Raw genomic sequence first — 15453 nt, 5'->3', positions numbered from 1 at the left:
GATAGATCTCCGGGTGTTGTGCTTGAACAATGTTGTAAACAGCAGCAACATGTGGCTCACCGTTTTAAAGGTCACAGCGAAATAAATGGGGAGAGTCAAATGAAAACATGTGGCCTTTAACTTGCTGCATTGTGTTACAAAGTGAAAGCACTTTATTGTGAAGCACAGTCATCCTGAACCCACTTAAATCAAAGTCAGAGCTTTTGTCAAATCCCACTGCCTCTCCATTGTCACCGACACATGTATGATACATTCACAAGTGCCCCTGTTGGTGACATCAATTACAGTAAATCAGTGTGAATGGATGCTGATATTTGCTGAAAATACTGGAGATGGAAGATCTTATTTTGCACATTTTTCCTTATAGGCACATAAGAACTGAAACAATCACTATTAAAGCAGCTGTATATGATATTTTTATATTTACCACTTTGTATATTAAAGGGCTCATTCGCAGTAAAGAATCTATAGAGAGTTCCCCTCAGCTTTATGAAGCATTTCAGCGTTTTCTAGCCCATTGTTTTGGTTTTCTAGCCTGTAACAATATTGTTATGGTTGACTCTCATTCACATCAGTCTAATAGTGCACTACCTGCTTAGCACCAAACAGCCAGCCAGACAGAGTTAGCGTTTAGCTGGTGAACAAAGTGGAGCACTGAGCAGCAAAAGAGCCAGAACAGTGGATTTACATTCATCTGTGCCAGAAACACAACTCCAAATGAAAGCTAATGTTGCTATGCATCTGGTGGATGTGTAAATAATCCAGTTTGTCAGTGTTGGATTTCACCTTGTTTCCGCTGCCTCCAAGTGGCTAAAAGAAAGTAAATACAGGATTAATGTAATATTCATTTTAAGGCTTTTTTCTTAATCGAAGGGAAATGTTTTCTCCATGTGGAAAATGTTACAACTCCTCAATCCCTTAACTTAGAACGTAAATTCACACCGTCTGTCATTAACAAAAGGAAATCCTAATCACTCCTGGAAAAGATGAATCCATTGCTGCTTTTAAAACCATCATTTATATTATTTTTGCAGCCTGTTGATCACTGTTTTTTTTCTATAGCATCCACCATTTCAATATGAACATAGCTCATATTAGAGCATGCTTTTCAGCAGAGTTTTTTTATCTGAGGTTTTATGTTAATCTCTCTCTACCCTCACAATAATATTTGCCTCATATATTTATTTACATCTTCTGCTGCTTTGTGCTTTTATCCTGTTTGAGTGAGTTGTGCTTTTCTTTATCCTTTCTACCATTCACAAACACTGTTTTCATGTCACATTCTTACTTTCATTTGGTTTATCTGTAATTCAGTTGACGTTTTTTTTTTTTTTTTTTCTTCATTTTGTTATCCTCATAAATCCCCTGGAATTGGCTTCCACAGCTAAAATGAAACCTCACACTTCATTATCTGTTTTCTGCCATCATCTTTTTCAGTCTAAAGCATATTTTGTTCTCTCAACATTGCAGGTCACTATTCACCCTGGAAGACCCCTAAGCAGGTAACATGCATCAGCCTCCAAAATCTGGACTGTCCCCATTTCTGCTTTTGAATCATTAATATAGATTTTAGTAGCAGTGGCTGCAGTGTGCATACTGTATGTGCTAATGGGAATGACCCTGATCTTGTTTTTTTACTCTTTGTCTCCCGTCGTACTTTATAAGATCTAAAAGTGATTCTCTCTGTCCCTCCTCCGTCGTACTAACTCTACTGGTCTTTCACTAGATGTCTGTGGCTCTCACAGCAGCTAGCCTTTGATATCTGACCCTTCTTTATTGCAATGAGATGGCAAAAAGGTCAAGTAGCCCACTCATTACATCACTAGACTCTTGATCCTGCTCGTCAGACTTGATTCACCGCGTGACTCAGTGCCATCAGGGTTAGGCACTGAGTCAGGCCATTTGAATAATGCTACAGCTGTAGTGCTGCTATCTGTCTGTAATCAGAGTGCTTTGGCATGGCCCAGATGCATTTCCATCCCCCTTTTTTCATCTTCATTTCACAACATTTGGCCATTCTTTCAGATTTTTTAAAAGCTTTCCATTTTCTTTTTTCTTTTTCCTCCCCTACATTTGCTCCCTGGTCGTTTATCTCTCATCTTGCCTTTTATTTCCTTTTATCACATTAAAGCTGATCCCCTCATGTGGTATCTCTGTAAACGTGCAGTTTCTCCTCCTGCCTCCTCTGCCACTATAAATAAACTCCTGTTGTATCATGCTGTCCCTAAGCCCACTAACAACTCTGTCCACCAAACATCCTCTTAGATCAGATTCACTTTGTCTTCATGTGCATTTGTCACACTCTCATGCCTGCGCACGAGTGTTTCTGCCCATCTTTCTTTGTTTCTCTTTGTGCGACTGTGTGTGTAATCCATTTCATGCCTGGACGTCCTCCCAGCGCTGCCCTGACCAGCCTCTGACTCCAGCTCATGTTGTCCCCATTCCAGATCACAACCAACAGCACAGGAAAAAAAAAAAAAACTTCCATTGTGCAGCTTTTTAAGACACTTGTCCCCTGAAATCCCCTCATTGTTCATCATCTCTGCCCTCTCTCGATTTAATCAATCTCCTCCATCTCCCTCAGAATAATTAAAATTCACAGCTCTGAGGGGAAAAGCTTTGAACGTCACAAAGTAGCAGACAGCACACAGAGCCCCTCTCTCTTGTCTTCGTCGGTTGTACCCACATAGTTATCATCTGTTGGCTGCCCCGCCCCACACAGCCCCTCTCCCCCCAGCTGCTGAACCCCCCCCCCCCCCCACACACACACACACACACACACACACACACACACACACACCAGAGTTCAGTCTCAGTTTAATTGGGTATCATTTGTTACAGGAAGACTTCCACAGCTCCGAGAGTGAAATATGGAGGAATCTGACTAATAAGGGAGGAACGGGGAATTGTCTAATTGTCATATCGACCTGCAGTCAAGCAAAGTCTCAGCCCGCAGCTCCCGAGAGCTTCGTTTGCAAAATGAGCTTATCGAGATTTGTCTGTCAAATCCAACCAATGCTGTAGGTAACAGCTTCTTAATTCTGGAACACGTGCAGGTGTTTTTATCCAGTAAAATCAAACCATCTTTAAGAGGCGACCTGCCTGCAGAGCTTTCCAGTCAAATATGACCCAAACTAGATTATAGCCATGTAGCTAACAGTCTTAGTCAAACAGGCAAAAAGAGACAAAGAGTGTGAAAGAGAGATGATGATGCAGCAGTCTGATTCCAGCCTTAACAAGGTCTCCAGTCTCAGCAGCCTGCCCTGTGCAGACGTGCCCCACATTAATGGCAGACATGACTAAAACCATAAAGAGTGGGAACACTTTTGATTCTGGCCCGGAGCTTTCATGAAGCTGATATATATTCTCGGTACATCTTGAACCAGATGCCCCGCGATTCACAATATTAAAGCGTGCCATATGCAGCCAGTCTCAGCGCCTCAGTTTCAAAAACCTTATCGTTCCCCCGCGGATCCGTCTCTCACGGTTTCTGACATGTCAACATGTCATCTTGGCGATCTGCTTAATGTCGCGCCGTGACTCAGGCGGCCCGGCTTATCTGACACATCAAGGCTGACACTGTGACTGACTGGTGTTGTCAAAACTGACGCTGTCACCTCAAACGCTTGACAGCACATTTCCAAATGTGTTTTTGGAAGCAACTTATGTCAGTTGGGTGTAATATACATCAGCTTACAAAAACAGAGTAGCCAAGGCACTGGTTATTTAGCAATTTGACAACAAACATCTTTTTTATAATAATAAGATGTCAGATTTGCTGTTATCTGAAACTTCCCTCCAAAATATTTATCTATTTATCACATTCTTGTATATGTGTTCCTCTTCATACACATCCTTCATATACTCTGTGATCTAAAATAACGGCTGGAGTTTGTTTGGCTTGTTTCAACTACTAACCTCACTAACCGTCTGGCTTCCTGTCTGTCCAGTTTGATCGTTCACTAAACCCCGTCCCGGACAGCAATTGTCTAATCGTAGCTTAGCAACTGTAACTAGGCACGACGGGCCTGTCAAGTTTTGTATTTCTCCACGTGCAGAAACGGTGTGCACAGGACTGTAGTTACAGTTCAAAACCAAAAAAACATTAGTGTTGTTTCAAAGGCAACACACACGTCATTAGCCGACTATGCTACGATGTGGAGTTGCAGGTTAGTATACGGAGGTTTACAGTAAAAATAGCAGCTCTGTCCTGCTCTTTATCTGATTTGGGAAAGTTTACACTCCAGCAACTGCAGCCAGAACATTAGCTAGATAGTGTTTGGTTTTCCAAACTCATTGATTATTGATTATCTTTTCATCCTTTTTCACTGTAAAAGTGAAACATACTTACATCAAAGTATAAATCTACTATAATCCACTGTGTTGCTTTTCTAAATATGTTTTCAAACCATCCAAGGACTGTGTCAGGATAACATGTAACATTATAGATACATTTTTATAAATGATACTCACTGTGTTATTATTATTATTTCCAATTTTTATTGATCATCACCTGGAGCTTCTGTCTTTTGCTGGTATATTATGTATCCATTTTTTTTTTCAACCAACTAGCTAACAGATTTTTAGCATTAGCTTTAGCTTAGCTTAGCTTAGCTTTCATGTGACAAAATCTGTCGTTTTTGGCTTGAAACGAGAGGCGCTTGTGCCCTAAACATTGTGCTGTGTGAGAACATGAAACTTGACAGGTGACAGTGACTGAGGGCAGCGGGGCTTAGCAAACGGTCAAAACTCATTGAAGCAAACTCTACGTCAGCTTTGTTGTCATGGTTACCAAGTTCAAATCGAGCATCAGGAGTGGGAAAGCTGGAGGGGAAGATACTGACCCCTCATGCCGCTGTGCTTTACAGGTGCTGGAGCAGTGGGAGTCCCAGCAGGGCCAGAGCAGCCCTGCTCAGACCAGCCTGTCGGCCCCCGTTATCCCCCACAGCGCCCCCTTCCCAACACACCATCTCCACAGGGCCTCGGTCCCAGACTCAGCCTCCGAGGCCTTGGCCCTGGCTAAACCAGACCCCTATGACCTTTATGAGAAGTCCAGGGCTATCTATGAGAGTAGGCGTAAGTACCAGAGCTGATGCTGCAGGTGTAGCACTGTGAAACAACCCTCCTCCTCTAGCACTGAAGCAGCATAGACTCCTCATTAAAAGGTGATGCGGTGAAGATTCCTCACTCTCTCTCTCTCTCTCTCTCCTTCTTGCACAAACACACACAAAAGAGAATTTCTGTTCACTTTCGCTGCTCCACAGAAAGGCTTGTTGCAAAGAAACTGACCTCTTTCTATCAAACTGAAAGATCTGACGCTGAATATTCAGCACAAATACCTACGCTTTAAATAATCATCATACGCTTTGCAGATATACCCCCAGCATTAGCATTCGCAGCTACTTATCCTCCTATTACCTCATACGATCTTTGTTCCTCAGATGCCTACACAAGCCAATACACACACACAAAAACAAAAACCCATATCAACTAACAGCCTCTTTATTGCCTGAAAGGATCCTTACATCCAGACGCTGACGTTGTGCCAGCTCACACCATGAGCAGAGAATGAATAAACACTGCAGCTGATCCTTTTACAGCTAGGACATAATGCTTTGGTTCCAGCGATATTACCAACCTTTGACTTGTTAAAAAAACATTGTTACGGTATCATCGGGATGCATCATCACTTCCCACCGCCTTGTGGGAATTTTAGGCAGCAGAAAGAAGTATATATCATTTTTTTTACGTGTGTATGAGTATGGATGGCTGTAGCCAGGTTTTAGAAGGCAATGAGTCCAAGTCACCACAATTTAAAATGTAGGTCTTTACATTTTTTTATTTGGAGTTTTCATTTTATTTTCTAATTTGTTCAAGTATTTAAAATAATTTAATTTAGTTAAGCATCTACTTTGGTAATAGGGTTTTAAATACTACAAATCTTGTATTTATTGGCCTATAAGTAATCAAATCTAAATGTATTGATTCTACTAATACTGAGTCATCAAAATACCAAACATGTAAGTTTTTAGTTGTATAATAAAAACTTCCCATGTGATGCCAAAACCACCAGAGACCCAGAAAAATACTGACGATATCACCTCAGTGTCTTCAATGGTAGCTACAGCCTTCTGTGTGTATAGCAGTCATAAATATAAAAACTATGAATGAATGTGTGTAAGCTGTGTCAACACAAGCGGAAGTTTCTTCTGGTTTCTTATTTGTGGCCGTCGCTGACATGAGATTGTAAAGTTTTCACTGTGAGGACTGTTGTTGGTTCTTCTGTGAGGCACCTGTTATTCAAGAGGACGTGGCTGTCAGAAAGTCTCCTTATCAAACCTGTTTCTCTGTGTCTTTCTGTCTCTATCTCCTCCTCAGCGGCAGACACTGTCATCGGTGTAGCATTCGTCGTTGCCTTTCTCTCAGTGAAGGTCAGAGGTCAGGTCTGGTGAGGCTCAGCAGGGAATAGGCAGGAAACAGATTTTAGAAATGCTCCATTTGCCTCTCTCGCTGGCGAGGGTGAAGCAGGGTGTGACACTCTGTGCAGCGTCACAACCTCGGGCCACTGGCCTCCTGCTGCTCACTGTGAGCGAGGTCCTAATCTTAAAGATTTTTTACCCTGAGTAGATTAATGTCAGCGTTTATGTAAATAGACTGGGTTAAAGGGCTCGGGTCATCCAAACTCTGCGACATATTTTCTAACTTACTCCTATTAAAACTACCCACATGGGGTTCTGCTGATTATTCAGAGTAACAGAGACGCAGTGTCTGGAGAGATGTTCCTGTTTTGCTGCTATTTTAAATGTCATTTTTCAACACAGCGAGCACACAAGACTAATTTCTATTAGCCTCTATTGTATTGGGATGTTGGCAAAAATTTCAAAGACAGGTATCTCAAATGAAACCCAAGCAATCTGCATGGCTCGATACCACTAGAGGTAAAGTGAGAAAATACTGGGGTTTTTTTTCTTATTTGGGTGAAGTGGCCCTTTAAAGTAGGTTGCCGAGGGGATATGAGAGATCTAATAACAGTTAGTCTTTTCTTTAAAGTACCAACAATGGTGAATGCAGTGGTGCAACAAAGCAGTTTGTTGTTCATGCTTGTTTTTAAAAAATGGTGTAATTTTCTTTTTATTCTCGACCTTAGGCACAGAAGTTTACAAACAATCTCACCTGAATGTCCATTTAGTGGCTGCTTTCAATCATATCACATGATCTTCATCAGCAGATGAAGTGTTGCTCACACTCTCACACACTGCCTGACTTTCTGTTGTTGTATTTATCAATAACATTTCTATCTACGTAACCTTCATCAAGGTTGTACTGTGTATACACAATGTAGATGCTGGGTAAATTATCCAATCAGACGACCACGTTAATTAGGTCAACTGGAGAATGAAAGACATCTTACCATAATATAAAAGCTTGTAGAATTTATAATGGTGGCATTTTTGCCTCTAATGCCGTTTTCTAATCTTCTGATCCTCTGATTGAATAATTTAACGAACTCTATGTTTATATATGGAACAGCTGTGATGTCTGCTCATATATCTGATATATTGCTGAGTCAACCAAAACCTCGTAAATTAATAAACAAGCGGTAAGTGAGACGTTGAGTGTGCTTCTCTCTGAAACACTTGTCACACATTCAGATTTGTAACTTTTTTTTGCAGCTGACGTGAGCAAAACATCCTTTAAGTGCTCGAAAAGAAATTGAATCTATAAATCTTGACAACTGAGCAAACTACGTGTGCTGATAAGGATCATGTGATACAATTGAGATCTCAGAACTGTTATTATGTGGAACTTGAGGTGAGGTTCTTTTACCAACATTATTTTTTAGCCTTTCAAAAAGAGATTTTGACGTGATTTTTTTTACTGCAAAAAGATGTTTTTTTATCTCGTAGGGTTTAATTTAGATATAAATCTTTGCACAGCTCACATCCTGTATTTACCATTGAAACCGGCTACAAATCTCTTAAGAAGCACTGTATGTGGTTTCTGTGGCAACAGCTGCGTCACTCCTCTTGTCTGTAGTCGTATCCTTTCTCGCAGCGCTCCTGCTGAGTCCCAGCGGAGCGCTCACTGTGATTAAAACAGTTACAATTGGAATCAATTTTTCATTCTCAGCCTCTCGTCTGCGGTTGAGTTCATTTTGCTACTTTGCAGATCATGTTGTTGTGTGAAGCCCCTGATTGCAGATTAGTGCTTGCATCCCACCTCACACTGTAAATAAGGGACGGGTGTATTACACGCTGTAAGCACTTCCTGACTTTTATGGATGATGCTGAAATTCTTCTGTGACGTTAATGCTGAGACAGGGCCTTTCTGCCTTGTTCTGGCCTTTGTGGGAGCTTGTGTGTTTTCTGTTGTGCTCTCTATCTGTGTGTGCAGTTGTGAGTGTCTGTGTATGAACAATATTTGTGCATCTGTTGTTGTTTATGGGTGCTTCCTGCATTTTTTTCTATCTAGAACCGGGCCAACCAAGGACTGTTTTTCCTGTGGACTCCTCAGGTAAGAAATCTCTGCAGGGACACTGTTATGAAACAAATTGTAAGCTACCAGGATTTGAATGTCTTCTGTGGTCGTGTTGCTACAGGAGCGGAGTACCAGGACATCGAGGTCCACCTGCGCAGGCAGAAGTCAGGGTTCGGGTTCCGGGTGCTGGGCGGGGACGAGGCCGGGCAGCCTGTGAGTCCGGAGACGCGTGAGAAGGCTCGTATGGCGATGGGCGTGGAACCCTGTCATTTTCTCCTCTCTAACCCACTACACACACACTGTCTACACCTAACCCTTGACCTTTGACCCCTGAGAGAGTGATGGCTCTGGCTGCTTTGGTGTCTTTTGCTGTCTGTCACAGTAACAAAGCAATATTCACACTTTCTATTCAGCTGATTATTAATCAGCATAACAACCACTTTAACACTCACTGCATGCGACACTTAAACACTGTAGTCCAGCATCCGAACACACTGGACCCGCACTTCCTGTTTATAACAGTTTAACGTATGACAATAGATCCTGATCGGGGCGATCATCGAGAAGAGTCCGGCAGACCTGGACGGACGCTTGCGGCCCGGCGATGAGCTGCTGTTCGTGGACGGGATCCCAGTGGTGGGGAAGCCGCACAGATACGTCATCGACCTGATGCACGGGGCGGCGCGTAACGGCCAGGTCAACCTGGTCATCAGGAGGAGGGTCCCGGCAGGTGAGAAAACATGGGCGGAGATGACTGGTGGCCAAGTTTGTTTTGGTTGTCATTATCATCAAATCACTTAAATATTGAATCGTTTGGTTGATTGTTGTAAAAGTAATTTATAAGGTTTCTAAAGCTTTTCAAATGTGAGAATTTGCTGTTCGGGCTCGGGGAAATTGTGATTAGAAATTTATTATTTTTAAGTGAATGATTCATTGAAAAATAATCAAGAGTTAATTCTGCTGAAAAGAAAAATAACTTTAGCAATACAACTGAAATGTGATTGTAATTATGAGCTTTTTATGACTGCCTGCGAAATCTGCTCTTTAAAGGTTTGCAGCAGATGGAAAATCAACTCCTTTCTTTTTATCTTTTCTTTTTTAAATGATGTTTTCTGCAGAAAGAAAAAAGAAAGACAAGTCGATGTTTTTTTTTTAAGTTATATTTTTGGGCATTTTTGCCTTTATTCAGATAATACAGTGAGAGAGAGAGAGACAGGGGGAGAGAGAGGCGATGACGTGCATCAAAGGCCCGCGGGTGGGACTCGAACCCTTGGCCAGGACCAAGCACACGTGGCACCAGGCGAGCCACCGAGGCGCCCCCAGAAACGTTTGTTTTAGCGTCTGTTGATGGCAGAGAGAACAGACGGAGAGGAAACATGGCAAAAGAGAGCAAGTGAGGTGACATGATACCAGTGACCAAGTGTGATTACAGGTTCAGTTCAGTTTGTGATTACATGGTACGAGTCCTGACCGCTGGGCCACCTGGATACAGCATTGACAGAGAAATTCAAACTGTGAACCAATGGGCTGTTAGTTATAGAGAGAAGATGTATTTTTGAGTTGCACCATGAAGTCGCTGCTGATGCTCTATTCTACTGGAAGTAGCAGTTTTCTAATATACAGTGTGTGACACTAGTGATATAAACTTTTCTTTACCGTCCACAGATCCTACAAAACAAACAAAGTATTCATCGCACTAGCAAGTTTTATATGCGTCTCCTCTGTTTAATTCTCTGTGCCACGGAGCTGCACTGTGTGACATGTTCCTTCATAATGAAGAACGTGGGCACTGCTGGTGTCCTGCTGCTGTAAATACTAATGCACCTAATGTGTATTAATTTACATCTGAATGTAGTTCCCAGCACATACACTTGTTACTCCTGTCTCAGTAACATTTACAAAAAAAAAAACTACAGTGCCCAGCTGTTAAAGGAAATGACATGGCCTTTTTAAAACTAAACTGTTAAAGTTGTGAGCCTGTTTTTGAAGGTTTACATCCTCAGTAGGAACAAATGTTTCAGGGGGCTGAGTGCCACAGACTGACACTGTAGGTTTTGGGATTTGTTGACCTTAATAAAAACATGTGATGGGGGCGTGGCTCACCTCGTAGAGCGCGCACCACAAAGGTTTAGTTTAACCACAGCAGCCTGGGTTCAAATCCGACCTGTGGCTCTTTGCTGCATGTCATCCCCCCCTCTCTCTCTGACTTCCCTGCCTTTCTCTCAGTGCAACTATCAAAATAAAAGCACAAAATGCCCGAAAAAATAGAATAGAAATAGATGATGGATAAGAATTATAGAGTGAGATGTACTGACTGCTCACCCACTGAAAGCGTCTATTTTCGGTGGACTTTCAAAGGACATGGTTAATCCTGCACACGTTATCTTTAAAATACTGGATTATGAAGTGAACTGATCTTACAGGCCGCTCACATCTCTGTTCTCCACCTCACTGCGCTCCTCTCTCACCTCCTCCTGTTTCTACTGCTCACGGCTACAGTTCCTGTCCCTGTAATGATTCAGGAAACAGGATTTAATCAGTCAGAAAACTGAAGCGCTAATCTCTGAGTAATTAGCCTTCCTAAAACAACACATTAGCTCCTGCTCTTCCTCACACCGTCGCTCTCCGGTCCTTCGAGCTCATTCGCCTTTTGAGTCTGAAGGCCGGGACGCCACTTTCTCCTGTGAACTCCAGCCTCCTCTGCTCTCGTTATCATTGCCCCCCCCCTACATACACACACACATACACACAGACATGCACACACTGTTCTCACCAATCCACTCCTTCCCACTCTATTCCGCCCTCTCTGTCAATTTCATCTCACCAAAGGCTACTGTCTGACTCATGCCTGGCCTCCTCTGTGGCCCTTACTTCCATCCTAATTGTCTGACTCCCACTGGCACTTTGCGAGGTGTCAAACTCTGCTCTGAGCTCATACTTCTGCCTGCACCAGTGCCCCACATTTCACAATTTATTCCCCTTTTTTTGGGGGGGACTATTTTCTCCCCTCATAAAATAACTATTTGTGCACTTGTTGGTGTAAAGAAATACTACATGTGGGTATGTACCCTTTTGCAGCGACAAATCTCCATGTAACTTTGTTTCAGTAAACCAAAGAGACAGTTTAAATTCCTGACTGTTAAGCTACAGAAAACCACAGCGCTGCTTCCCGGTGAGCTATCAAAACAGCAACATCAGGTTTGATCACTCAGTATGCCAGAATGCACACACACATACACACACAAAAAAAAAAAAGCTTGAGGTGCTAGAAGCTGCTTTTCGCTGTCTTTGGTTTGACTCGATGCTGCATTTTAATGATGTGTTTTTTACCACGTTGTGACTGATCTTTTGCTGTTTCTGTGGCGTGCTGCTGTGTCGTGTTTGCTTCTTGATTCTTCGCAGGGATGAGGTTTAGCTCCAGCTTGTCCGATTTTAGGGGGTAGGCGGAAAAAAAAGTGCTCTTGCATGTAAAATTAATTGTTTTTGCACATTTAAGATTAGCTTTGGATTCCACCAAAGCAATAAAGTATTGCACTGGTTTATTCTTAGAGTAACAACAACAAAGAGAGACAGGAATCTTAAATTGCCTTCATTTGTACAAGAGAAGATTTCAGTACTGAATTTGATCTCCTACAACGTCAATGGGAGGTGGAAAATATCTAGATACGTTGACTACAGTTTAGAGGCACTTGTACTTTAGCTGATTATTCTACATAACAATATTTCATAGGGAAATATTGTGCTTTCTTACATAAAAAGATAATATGATTTTTAAAAAGAGATGGTTTTATTTAAATCATTGTTGAAGGTTAAAGAGGTAAAAGTGTCTAATATTCCATATTCCTTTAGAAAGTAGGATTTCTGCCATTTACCTCACAGTCGTTGTGACCAAAGCCCACCCCACCCCCACCCCCCCGGTTACATCTAGAAAGCAGCGTTTGCCCACGGACTATATCACGGCCAAACTGGCCCCTCACAAGCGATCACATCCTATCTTGCCCCATATTTAATGGATTTGGAAGAGAATAGCTCAGATCTTCAAATTCGATGCCTATCTTCAGCGGTCTGCCAGGATCTGGTTGAATCCCAGGCTCTGTACGGATGAATCACCCTCCTTCTCTTCCTCTGAAAGTCCTGGTTTCACAAAGGTATCACAGTTCCTGGTGAATTTTATCAGGATGAAGCTTTAAAATCTTTCGAGGCTGTAATTCAACCTACGACACAGCCAGTTTTGGAAGCACTTAAAGTTCAGACACCTACTGATACAAAACTGTGGCTCCCCCCTCAACAGCCCCACCTAGTGCTGACACTGTAGAGCTGGTCCGAAATACTTCTGGACGTGGTCGTGAAACCACTGCCTACTCCTCCATTATCCTCATGGCTGCAGATTCCAGTGCATGGTCGGAGGAAACTGACTTAAACTGACCTCATTTACAGAGGCAGAGTGGGGGGGGGGATTCTTAGCAATGGGGAAAAAAATGTCAGGGGAGCTGCAAACAAGACTGATCCAATTGAAAATTATAAATAGAGTCTACTGGACGCCTTCCAGGCTGCACAGAGTGGGTTTGCTTGACAGCTCAGAGTGCTGGAGGTGTCTCAACAAAGATGGTGCTTCAGTACACATGCTTCTCTGTATACATCAATATAGAGAAAACATCGACTTAGATATATCCCGTTTAACCCCAGTTTGTTTATCTTGGGTGAGCGCTCTGCATGACGGGACTTGCTGATTGGACCCAGACTGTCTTCATGTCAGGGTGGAGAAGAATGGAGCCCCCCTTGTGCAGCAGCATCATCTCTGTGGCACACTTCTCTTGGTCAGCTCATTGCCCCACAACGATGATCATATCAACTGCTTGATGAGGATGAGCATCACCTGAAACAGTTCCACTCCTCTATATTGAGCGTATAATGGCATTTCCAGTTCATAAAAACAGCATTAAACTACTACATAAAATGTGAATATCTGAGGGAGACACTTAGTTGGAATACCGAATAATCTAATGTATAATAACACATCCTCCACAGGGATTATTTTACTTTTACTTTTGATACCTTAAATACATTTTGTTTATAGTTTTGTACTTCATGTTCTGTGCCAAAATAATAATTACCACATCCTACCACTTTTCTTTCCCCTTCCCCTGATCATTTTCATACTGTCCCTAAAGGATCTAAACACCTCCTCTGCCACTTCCACTCAGCAGACGCACAGCTCAGCTCTCTACCTCCCCTCACAGGTGAGTCCTGTCCGGAGAACGGCCGCAGCCCGGGCTCCGTCTCCACGCAGCACAGCTCCCCGCGCAGCGACTTCACATATGGCAACAGCACCAGCGCTACCCAGGCACCCAACACCTGCATGGGCAACACGGCCACTTCAGACGGGACGTCGACCCCCAACGCTCAGCCCAGTGATGTCATCATCAATCGGAAGGAGAGCGAAGGATTCGGCTTCGTCATCATCAGCTCGCTCAACCGGCCAGAGGCAGCCGCCACTAACAGTGAGTCCGATGATTGTTTTAGTGGTGTTTCATGGAGTCAAGTGGATGCTCATGCATCATCAGTCATCCTCTCTTCTCTATATAACAACTGCCTCAAGTGCTAAAGCTCATGTGAAACCTCTCAGACACATGTTAACTAACAAGTAATCTTAATCTAGTGTCAACATAAGTAGCAATCGTAAGTATAAGAAGAGGTCATGGCTCAATAAAAAGTGAAGCACCTCTAATGTTATCTCTTCAATTATGCATGCCCTCCCACGATACGTCAGTCACACACATCTCTGTTCTGCTGCTGTGAGCATCAGTGCATCGCCCACACACATGAGGGAAAAAAAAAAAAACCTGGATGCCTTACGTAAGCCTGGGGTGAATAGCAAAATGAGAGCGACAGAGACATATTCAGTCATTCAGTGAGTGAGTGCTGTGTGAGCACACACGAGCGTAATCCTCCAATCTGCCGCCGAGCGCGTCTTCACCTGCAGCGTGTTGCGTTTGAAATCCTCCAACAGCCGTGCCACATAAAATTGGCCGCATCATCGAGGGCAGCCCGGCCGACCGCTGCGGGAAGCTGAAGGTGGGAGACAGGATATTGGCAGTGAACAGCCAGTCCATCGTCAACATGCCCCACGCCGACATCGTTAAGCTGATCAAAGACGCGGGCCTCAGCGTCACCCTGAGGATCATACCGCAGGAAGGTGAGAGAACACGTGGACACACACACACACACACACACAGCACATTACAGAATCTGCAATACTTTGGGGAGACAATGATTTATGACAGTCATTGAATTGGCTCCGTTAGATGAAAGTTGTAATATGAGTTTTGTGAAATGTGATTATTTTTAGATTAACTTTCACTGTCATATTCAGGAGTTGTTTTCTTCTCGTCTGCCACTTCTCGTCACCAAATCAACACTGTTTCCATAACACTGTTGCATGGCAGCGCTCGAACAGAACTGCTTGTCTCTTGTAGTTACAGTACAGAATGACTGTGGGTCTTATTGTACGCTGCGATCATGGTCACGTCAGTCCAAAGAGACTCTTAACCACTCACCTCGAACAGACCAGCGTAAAACTACTACTACTACTATTACTACTACTACTGCTACTATTACTACTACTACTACTACTATAACTACTACTACTGCTACTATTACTACTACTACTGCTCAGCAAGTATGACTGCCTTTATCAGACTTTATAAGACTGAGAAATGACTGGATTATGTATGGATTAAAAGATGGACAAAACGACAACGATTGATTGACACTGATGGCTGGTTCGCCTCTTTACCTTGAGCTGCTTTGTTCTGTTGTGTGCTTTTCCATTCGTGGACATTTATAACTTCTGTGTTCAGAGCTGTGTTGAAGGAAACCCATGGAGGTTTTTTTACCACTAGTAGCACTGTGGAGCAATGCTTTTATTTTGTTAGTATTGTGCACGTGGACACGGTGATCCACATCCTGTTGCAA

General features: G+C 42.9%; 1 protein-coding gene across 9 annotated transcripts in view; it reads left to right on the top strand.

Moving 5' to 3' along the window:
- The window catches only part of magi2a (membrane associated guanylate kinase, WW and PDZ domain containing 2a), a 218581-nt gene that overhangs the window by 188114 nt on the left and 15014 nt on the right, over positions 1-15453 (top strand). For 6 of the 9 annotated variants that reach the window (XM_056367114.1, XM_056367113.1, XM_056367118.1 and 3 more), the window contains 7 exons: positions 1471-1502; positions 4869-5076; positions 8473-8514; positions 8600-8715; positions 9019-9208; positions 13719-13979; positions 14489-14674. In XM_056367114.1, coding sequence (XP_056223089.1) covers positions 1471-1502; positions 4869-5076; positions 8473-8514; positions 8600-8715; positions 9019-9208; positions 13719-13979; positions 14489-14674 — 1035 coding nt within the window. The remainder of the gene's footprint in view (positions 1-1470; positions 1503-4868; positions 5077-8472; positions 8515-8599; positions 8716-9018; positions 9209-13718; positions 13980-14488; positions 14675-15453) is intronic. The other 3 variants (XM_056367115.1, XM_056367122.1, XM_056367116.1) reach the window with 2 other exon arrangements.

Source organism: Seriola aureovittata, chromosome 22 (genome assembly GCF_021018895.1).
Source record: "Seriola aureovittata isolate HTS-2021-v1 ecotype China chromosome 22, ASM2101889v1, whole genome shotgun sequence".
Classification (NCBI taxonomy): domain Eukaryota; kingdom Metazoa; phylum Chordata; class Actinopteri; order Carangiformes; family Carangidae; genus Seriola; species Seriola aureovittata.
The sequence above is the reverse complement of the archived record's forward strand: the minus strand, read 5'-3'. Positions and strand labels throughout refer to the sequence as shown.